Source organism: Callorhinus ursinus, unplaced genomic scaffold (genome assembly GCF_003265705.2).
Source record: "Callorhinus ursinus isolate GAN/ISIS: 27379988/994484 unplaced genomic scaffold, GSC_fseal_2.0 scaffold21, whole genome shotgun sequence".
NCBI classification, from domain to species: domain Eukaryota; kingdom Metazoa; phylum Chordata; class Mammalia; order Carnivora; family Otariidae; genus Callorhinus; species Callorhinus ursinus.
Window position 1 is genome coordinate 22060109 of NW_027397083.1, and position 10150 is coordinate 22070258.

General features: G+C 40.9%; 1 protein-coding gene across 1 annotated transcript in view; it reads left to right on the top strand.

Annotated features, from left to right (window-relative positions):
- The window catches only part of SLC5A12 (solute carrier family 5 member 12), a 56187-nt gene extending 46274 nt beyond the window's left edge, over positions 1–9913 (top strand). The window contains exons 11-15 of the mRNA XM_025879268.2: positions 1247–1333; positions 4204–4370; positions 5986–6089; positions 7529–7656; positions 9590–9913. Coding sequence (XP_025735053.2) covers positions 1247–1333; positions 4204–4370; positions 5986–6089; positions 7529–7656; positions 9590–9742 — 639 coding nt within the window. The 3' untranslated portion in view covers positions 9743–9913. The remainder of the gene's footprint in view (positions 1–1246; positions 1334–4203; positions 4371–5985; positions 6090–7528; positions 7657–9589) is intronic.
- Positions 9914–10150: the final 237 nt, after the last annotated feature.

The following is a 10150-nucleotide window of genomic DNA, read 5'->3' on the forward strand; positions in this document are numbered from 1 at the left end:
ATGGCTAAAATTAACAAGTCAGGGAACGACAGATGTTGGCGGGGATGTGGAGAAAGGGGAACCCTCCTACACTGTTGGTGGGAATGCAAGCTGGTGCAACCACTCTGGAAAACAGTATGGAGGTTCCTCAAACAGTTGAAATTAGAGCTACCATTCTATCCAGCAATTGCACTCCTGGGTATTTACCCCAATGATACAAATGTAGGGACCCGAAGGGGTACGTGCACCCCAATGTTTATAGCAGCAATGTCCACAATAGCCAAACTGTGGAAAGAGCCCAGATGTCCATCGACAGATGAATGGATAAAGAAGAGGTGGTATATATACACAATGGAATATTATGCAGCCATCAAAAGGAATGAGATCTTGCCATTTGCAATGACATGGATGGAACTGGAGGGTGTTATGCTTAGTGAAATAAGTCAATCAGAGAAAGACATGTATCATATGACCTCACTGATATGAGGAATTCTTAATCTCAGGAACAAACTGAGGGTTGCTGGAGTGGTTGAGGGTGGGAGGGATGGGGTGGCTGGGTGATAGACATTGGGGAGTGTATGTGCTACGGTGAGCGCTGTGAATTGTGCAAGACTGTTGAATCACAGATCTGTACTTCTGAAACAAATAACGCAACATATTTTAAGAAAAAAGAAAAAGAAGAAGATAGCAGGAGAGGAAGAATGAAGGGGAGTAATTCAGAGGGGGAGACGAACCATGAGAGATGATGGACTCTGAAAAACAAACTGAGGGTTCTAGAGGGGAGGAGGGTGGGGGGATGGGTTAGCCTGGTGATGGTTATTAAAGAGGGCACATTCTGCCTGGAGCACTGGGTGTTATGAACAAACAATGAATCATGGAACACTACATCAAAAACAAATGATGTAATATATGGTGATTAACATAACAATAAAAAATTTAAAAAAAAGAACCTCATATCAGTGAGATCATATGATACATGTCTTTCTCTGATTGACTTATTTCATTCAGCATAACACCCTCCAGTTCCATCCGCGTCGTTGCAAATGGCAAGATCTCATTCCTTTTGATGGCTGCATAATATTCCATTGTGTATATATACCACATCTTCTTTATCCATTCATCTGTCGATGGACATCCTGGCTCTTTCCACAGTTTGGCTATTGCGGGCATTGCTGCTAAATTTTATCCCGAGTCTAAGAAAGAGTGATCCCAGGTGACCATGAATTCAGGGAGTGGGCACATTGATCTGATCTGTGTTGTTCCACAGGCTGCTCTCAGCATCCATGGCATGTGCGGGGGACCAATGCTGGGCTTGTTCTCTCTGGGAATCTTGTTCCCTTTTGTGAACTGGAAGGTAAGGATCCTGCATGTCTCTCCATGATTCCCAGCTAAAACTGAAGCCCAGCTTGTTGGGATGAGCACTGGATGAATCACTAAATTCTACCCCTGAGACCAATAAACTACTATGTGTTAACTAACTTGAATTTAAATTAAAAAATAAGTAAAATAAAAGCTCCTGGGTCTACCTTTCCAATTGTTTGAAAAATAAAAATAAAAATAAAATAAATAAAACTGAAGCCCAGCCATTTTCTCTCTCTTCCCACTTCTTGGAAAGGCCATTTCTCTGTACCAGGAAAAAAAAATGGTGGCTATTTTCCATAGTAGAACTAAACTAAACTCCTATCTCTGACTTCAGTGAAGCCTTCTTAGAGACAGGAAACAAGGAAAGTAAGAGATGAACACGAAGTACAGTTGTCATGGCATCAAAGTTGACTCTTTAGGGTTTAAATTGTCCTCCTCGAATTCAGGGCCCACAAAATGAAATTTAAAATATATACTGAATTCAGGAAAAATTTAGGTTAAAAAAATTTTGAAAACTTAGAAAACTATGTGAATTTCATTTTTTCCATATTTCACCTAAGATTATCACACATTTAATTAACTTAATTAACTAATTTAAGAAAGGGAAAGTAAACAATCCTGGTATATTCTGATCTCACAAGCTAATGGTATATCTTTAAGTCAATGTTGTTTGGATGACTATAATAAATATAAATCAAAATGAACATTTATTTGGAAAAATAGTAACTTTAAAATAGCTTAAAACTCATAATTTTCTCAATCTAGCAAAACTGTCATTTTTTTTTTTTTACTTATTGCTGTCCATACATTTCCATGCATATATTTTTAGAAAGTCTTTAGATGACAAAAAAAAAAAAAAAAGAAAGAAAGTCTTCAGACTACAAAAAACCTGACTGCATATTGTTTAAATACTGTAGGGTGCTCGATGAAGCCTGAGTCACATGATCTATCTAATTACGTCTCTGCAGCTATCTGACCATTACTGATCTCTATTCTAGATAAATCTTTCGGAGCTAGGTAAAGAGCATGGATAGGTAGGGAGCAGTTGGTAATTTGTAGTGCTTCCCTTACAGTCTTATTTGTTTTAATTAACTTTTCTGATATTGAGGTTGACAAGGATAACTATGTTTTGGGGAGATGATATGAGGGAAGGCAATATCCTGGCCATGAAAAAACTAATAATGAGCTACATAATATATAACATCTTTGTCCTTCTACACATTAACTTATTATCTATGTTAATGAATTGGGGTCCTTCTATTTAGTTCAGAAAACCACCTTGTTCCAGGTAAAGGAAAGAACACATTACAAATTTGGGTTACCTCCCCCCTTGTCATTGTCCATGGCTGATACTACTAATCAGTCATGGTTCTCTTTCCACAGAACCTGGATAAAAACCCAGAATCCTTCTCAGGATGGTTTTCTAGGCAGCTACTATAAATCACTGAGGGTTGAACCTACTGCTGAAATCCATTCACCCTTTACTGGTAGGCCAGGGGACAGCAAACTACACTCCTCAAGCCAAATCTAGCCAGCATCCAGTTTTTGGTACAGCATACAAGCTTAAAATGGTTTTGACATTTTTAAATGGTTGGAAAAAATTAAAAGAAGACAGTATTTCATGACCCACAAATATATGAAATTCACATTTCAGTGCCCATAAATGGTTTTACTGGTCATAATTATTCTCCTTGGTTTACATATTGTGTATGGCCGTTTTTGTGTGATAGGGCAGAACTAAGTAGTTGTGACGGACATTGGATGGCCCGTGAAGCCTAAAATATTTCCTACTTGGCTGTTTGTAATAGGAGTTTGTGGACCCCTGGTCTAGACCAAGGCACAAGTATTTGAATCATATACGTTGCTTTAGTTTCCCCAAACAATAATGAACAAAACATTCCAGTCTTCTTATCAGAAAGTATTTTCCTGGTAAATAAACTAACAAGTTATTTTCTTTCACAGAGAAGGCTCAGCTGTCCAGCAGAGGCTGGGAGCATCCAGATTTATTTTCCAGTTCTGGTCACTGCCAGACTGCTCTATCTCCTATGCAGGAGAAATGACTCGATTACTCATTGACTTTTCACTGTTTATCAAGGAATATAACCCTTAAATGACAAGACTAGTAAATATGCTTGCTAGTATTTAGACTCAAACAAAAAGCTCCAAGCTTGTGAGCAGGGTCTCTGCCAGAATCACTTGGGAAGAGATATGGGAGACAGCTAATCGCTGTCAATGAAAAACGACCACTTTGTCTCCAGTTTCTGAGGTTTTCCTGTCAAGCTTCTGAAACTCTTCTACTGGGAACCGAGGTCTCAACAGGTGTTTTTCCCTTCAGTTTTGAGATATAATTGGCATATGACGCTGTATACATTTAAGAAGTTCAAAATAATGAATTGACTTATATATAGTGAAATAATTACCACATTAAATTTACCATATCATACAGATAAAAAAAGAAAAAGAAATTTTTTTTTCTTTGTGATGAGAACTTTAATATGTACTCTCTTAACTTTCGTGTATGTCATACAGTAGTGTTAACTACAGTCATCCTGTTGTACATCTCTGAACAGATTAAATGGTAAGAAGAAGCTAAAAGAAGGGGAAAAAATTCCTGCTCGAAATCTAAAAATAGTGACCATTATGACATTCTCCAATGTTTTCATTGAAGGAACAAGTGACTCCTAAATACAATTGCATTGTGGGAGTTGGAAAAAAGGCAGTTTGGGGGTGAGCTGTTTCCAGCCCATGTGGCCAAGACTTGGGATGGACAATAAGAATCTCTGAGGCATGGACACTTCATCTCCTTTTTCTTTCAACAGCTTTGTTTAATCTCTCCTTGACTTTTTCTTTCCCTTCATCAAGGGTGCATTAGGTGGCCTGCTGACTGGAATCACCTTGTCATTTTGGGTGGCCATTGGAGCCTTTGTCTACCCTGCACCAGACTCCAAGACATGGCCCCTGCCTTTATCCACAGACCATTGTGTCCCATCAAATGTAACAGAGTCAGTGCCCACAGAGCTACCTAGCAGGTATGTGGACCTTGAAGGTGGTGTTCGGTCCCAGGGAGTGTGTAACCGGGACAAAGGGAGATGCATTCTCCAGGGATAAGTCCAACGAGCCAGATCTTGCTTTCCTGTGAGAAGCCCGCCAGGCCTGTGCCCAGCATTGAAGAGTGCCGTGCAGGGCTGTTGAATGTTCCGCAGATATCCATTGCCCTCATCCCGGGGTTCACAAGAGTGAACTCAGCAAAAACTTTAATCGGAAGTCTAAGTGCAAAACAGGAGAAGTAGTGGAGGGTTTGAAAATAGGTGGGTGGATATGAAGATCAGAGATGGTGCCCTTGAAAGAGGAAAGGACCTGAGTAGAATAGGTCTGTGGGCAATGAGGAGAATGGCTGTGGACATACTCAGCTGGGTGCACTGATGTGAACTGGCAGCTTCTAGATCAAACCCAAGTGGGTTTAACAAAAGACCTTCCTTCTCTTTCTGGCTGGCGTAGGTCATTTAAGATACCAAACACAGGAGATAACACGGTATAGGGAAAAGACCACGGCCTTTGAAATCAGAAATGCCTAGGTTTGGATGTGGGTTTTACCATTTATCCACTCTATGTCTGCACAAGTTAGTAACTTGTCACTTCTTGAATTCTCAAGTCTTTGAAAGAAAAGTGAGGGTAATAATCCTTACTTTGCTGGTGGTTTGAGAGGATTAAATGAGAGAAGATATGCATAGCCTGTGGCACTGTCCCTGACTTTAATAAACGCACATCCTCACACTCTCATTGTTTGTGGAAACAAATCTAAGAAATGTCGGATAGCTCCTTAACTCTGCATATCAGGTGGAAAAATTATTATGGCCTGTGCTGAGGGATGAAGGAGGTAGAACTGCATCCTAGAACTGTCCTGGCTGCATAGTCTATGAGCACTCCATTATGTTGCTTCCACTTGCCTCTGAGTTTCATTTAGTTTAGAACCATTTCTTTCCATAAATCTTACAAATAATACCTACCTATTATAGTTCCCAAGTCCACCATGTTTCTTCTCTCCTGGCTGTGCTTTTTCCGTCCTCCTTTCTTAGAGTACTAAATCCTGGCCCTAACTACCTTCCTTGCTTGATTAGCTACTAATTAGTCTTTAAAAATGAGCTCAGGTATTATCTCACACATAAGCCTGGATTTGATACTCTTTTAAAATGTTCCCAGAATCCTTTGCTCCTATTCCACCCAGGTGCTACCATTCCTTTATGACTGCCCATTAGCTCCTCTATGTAGACATTGTGGCTTACTCATCTTTCTATCTCCAATGTCTGTCACAGTTCTTGGCACTAAATCTGGGCTTGATAAATGTCTAAAGAATGAATAATACAAAAGAAATGGGAGGCATGGTCCTCATTGTATCTCTCAGCATTTAGTATCTACATGGCAATATTTGGAATGCAAGGATGGGTTGGATTGAGTGCAATACAAAGCACAACTAGTCTACAACTGATTCTTTAAAAAAAGAATAACCAAATGGCAAAAAATTAAAGTGTTGGGATTTTGAGAAATGCCAGGCCCTACAGTGAACTGTCAGTGGTCCTCCACATCACTGTGGACCATAACATCAGAACTCATGGAACTGCTGCCACGTGCTGTTGTCGTCCACAGGCCTCCCATTGCCGACACCTGGTACTCGCTCTCCTACCTTTACTACAGCACCGTGGGCTGCCTCGGATGCATTGCTGCTGGGATAATCATTAGCTTCATAACCGGTGGGTTCCGTACCTTCCTCTCTTTGGGGCCAAGGAAGACATGGGCTGGCCTCATGCACCGGTGGGCCAGGTAGATGGCTTACTGGTGATTTTGGATCCATGGCAAGAAGCCCTTCTTCCCAGAGACATGTGTCTACTCTTTCCAAGCTGATATGCAAAACCATCCTCCTGATTATCAAATACATTATTATTAATATATATAACGTATGTTTTTATTATTTATTTATTTGACAGAGAGAGAGGGTACAAGCAGGGGGAGCAGCAGGCAGAGGGAGAGAGAGAAGCAGACTCCCCGCTGAGTGTGGAGCCCGATGTGGGGCTCGATCCCAGGACCCTGAGAGCGTGACCTGAGCCAAAAGCAAAAGCCAGACATATAACTGACTGAGCCACCCAGGTGCCCCAACAATATCTATTTCATGAATATTAGATATGTTTTGTAATCTACATAAAATGTGCCTAGTACATAGAAGGTACTTACTAATAAATAAATATTATTATTAAGAGCAGTACATTTCTATTTGGTTGAATGTCTTTTGACAGAGTAATGTAATGCCAGGGAATATATCATTTCAACTTCAGTTTGGAGCTTTAGGAATAGATAAAATCTATTTTATCTTTAGAAAGAAATTTGAATTCGGAAAAAGCTTGTGGACAGGCACAGTGTCTGGTACAGAGGAGGGATGGGATCAAGGTTGTAACTGCTACTCCGCTACCCCTTCTAGGGACATTTAGACTAAACTGGCTATTGAATTAAAGACAGCCATTGAATGAGATTGGGTATTTGCAAACAGTTATCATTATACCAAAATTTACAAAGGTTCTAGCAGGGAGCACTGTTAGTCTTTAAATCTTGGTTTAAATATCAATGTGACTGACTCTTACTCCACAGCAGGGTTTGAAGGAATGGGACATTGGACAGGTATGTTTTAATGATTGGAAAGGAGGTGTGAGGAAAGTCTAGACTAGCTGGAGGGAATGTGAGGGTATTGCTGATTCAGGATGCTGGGGTGGAAGGAAGAAGAAACAGTAAGAAGAACATTTTAAAGTTTGCAAATAACGACTCTGATGACCTCTAATATATCCGATGTGGCTGAAAAACTGAGTTTTCCTAGAGGAAGAAATTATGATTTGTGCTATCCCTCCTGGTAACCTACAAAGTGTAAGAGTAGAGTTTTCCATAATTCATATTTAAAAATAAGTATGGTATCTCTGGTTAACTCTGTACCTGTGAGTTTGCCTGACCTGACAGTTCGTGGATATTTAAAACCTATCCCCACACTCACTTTGAGCAGTTACCAATTTCTATCTATTAACAAGTCAGGCCTATTTTCACCCTTATACTAAGAAGCGACCTGCTTAGTAAGTATACAGTACTTAGACCCTTAACAAAGCCTTGGAAGCATGCAATCAACCTAATCCGTCCGTCCTTCTGTTAATAGGTCACCAGAGCAGCAAGGATATTCAACCACTGCTAATTAGACCGGTTTGCAATTTATTTTGCTTTTGGTCTGAGAAATACAAAAGACTGTGCTGGTGTGGTGTTCAGCATGACGGTGGGATGGAGCAGGTGAGCTGATGTGTGAACTTCTGAAAAACATACGAGCTCAAAGAAGGGATTCCCTTTTTGCCCATTTAAACCACCTGAAAAGTGGCTGTGAGAAAGGAAGACTATGAATGTTACAACCCGTATCTTGTTTCAACTTCAGTTACCTCAGTTAATTAGCTTCTGAGCACAGAAATATGTTGATAGGTAAATGTATCTTTAGGCTGAATTGTTGGCCCAGCAAGTAATCAATTTCAGAGAGAGAAATTGATAACAGGTTAATCCTGTTAACCCTTCTAAAAGTGAATTCTAGGAAAAATATAAAAATGAACAGTAGAAAAGGAATAAAGCAGGGGTAACAGTCTAGTATCATGGTGAAAAGCACAGCCTTGAGGGTCAGCCCTGGAGAGAATCCCAGTTCCGCGTCTTACTTGCCTTGGGTAAATTGTTTAACCTCTTTGAACTTCAGCTTTTACCTGGGAACCGGGGGAAGATCATCCAGTGCCACCTGGACACAGACATCTCTAGCTCCATGAAGTGCAAATATAGTCAGATGGACAGGGGGATCTTCTTAGAGAAGCGGCAGGATGCACACCTTTGTTATCCCACTGAGAATTATGTTTAGACCAGGCAGGGCTAGAGACACTATCCAAGTATTAGGGTTGTAGCAGCCAAAGACCACCAGGAACAGCCTGGGGTCAGACCAAATTGAACTTGTTGACTTGATGCAGCTCCCGGCGGTGCGGACACTCCAGGGAAGCAGGCAATGCCACCCTTAACAAGAGGGGTGCTGGCCATGACTTTTGTAAGCTTTGGGTTCCCACTGAAGGATTCTGAGAGGAGTCTAAGGGAAGCTGGGAATGAAAACAAAGCCGTCTGGGGCCCATTTGGTAAGAGAGCGATAATCTTACCTCACGTTGTGATGGCATTTGACAACAGCAGAGCCTTGGGAGATGTAATGTTTCCTGTTAAGTTTGCAAATGGTCTTATCTATGTCTGTCCTCTTGGCCTCTTGAAGTGCAGGAGTGTATTTTTTTTTTTTTTCCTTTTCTTAGTTGCGGCTTATTCACATTCTTTCAGTCGCAGACTTTTGTTCTTTTAGTGCTCTAGAAGACAAACTCTGCACCCATATCACATCACCTAGTTCGTGAATTCTTCTCCTTCCCCCAAACACCCTAATAACATGTAGATGAAGTAAAGCTGAGTGTAATAGTTACTGAAGTAAGGAGAGCACCATCGTGCCGGGCGTTCAGAATGTGAAGGCAATCTAGTTGGCTGAGAAAGCAGCGGATCGAGCACTGTATTGTTTGGATAGATGGATTTTTGAGGAAGTTCTAGAAGGAAATAATCAAGTTATTTACTGATTTACAGACTTACGTTCCTGGGCAAGAATTTCCTGGGATGGGTGATAAATCCTGTTGATATAGGCAGCTTCTGTCCTCAAGGCTGCACTGAGAGGGGGAAGAAACACTTAGTATGTCCTTCTTGGGCTCCTTCCCTGAAGAATGACCTTGGGCAGCCTCTGGGGGAGTCTGCCTGCAGGTCCCCCTCTTATGATCTAGAGGCCGTGCTCTTCACAGGAAGGAAGGGCACCACCACCATCTGACACATAGGTTTGTCTCTCCCCAGGAGCTGAGACTATTACCTTACAGGGCAATGATACTAACTGACAGATATACAATATACATTTCTTCACACAACACAAGATATATTGCAAATGCTTACTAAATTGTTCTTTCTGTTTTTATTATCATTAGAAATAGTACCTACATGGATTGAGTCATCATAGTTATCAATCAAGAAAGGCATTGCTTTCATATTTACATGTCATTGGATTCGATATCATATCATGTGATCATATATCATTTGAGGGGGAGGTGCTCAGCTAGATTCTCTCCGTGTGATTTGGAATACATCAAGAGTAACTCCCTAATATGTGTCTTTTCATTTTCCTCAGGAAAACCTTGAGAATGGCAGTTCCTGGAAACAAGGGGCTGAATCTGTCTTACAGAATGGACTCAGGCAAGAAAACCTGGTCCGTATTCCAGGCCATGATCCGAAGGACAAAAGCTACAGCAATATGGCGTTCGAGAAGATTACCCATTTCTGACACATGCACGCAAATACCACCCCCCCCCACACACACACGGATACACACAGTCCACATCCTGCTTGCCTATTGGTTAGTAGACGTGTGTAGTTGTCACTGCTAGAAGACAGGGATGTCTAATGTCTATTTATACTTATTTATAACTACAAATAAAATGACTGTTCCCCTGGATATTCTCAGGACATTCTTTGGAAGACCCCAACTTTCAGGTGAGAAGAAACAGCCCACTCTTAAGTGCCCTGGCAACTTCCACCTGGATTAAATTAGGACTGGATGTCACCACAGTGCAAAGAGTCAGTCCCTTTGCTTTATGTCATATTAAACTTCAGGGTGTTTTGTTTTGTTTTATTTTGTTTTTTGGTAGTTCTTGAGCCATCACATACCTTGGAGTTCACAGGCTGAATGTGG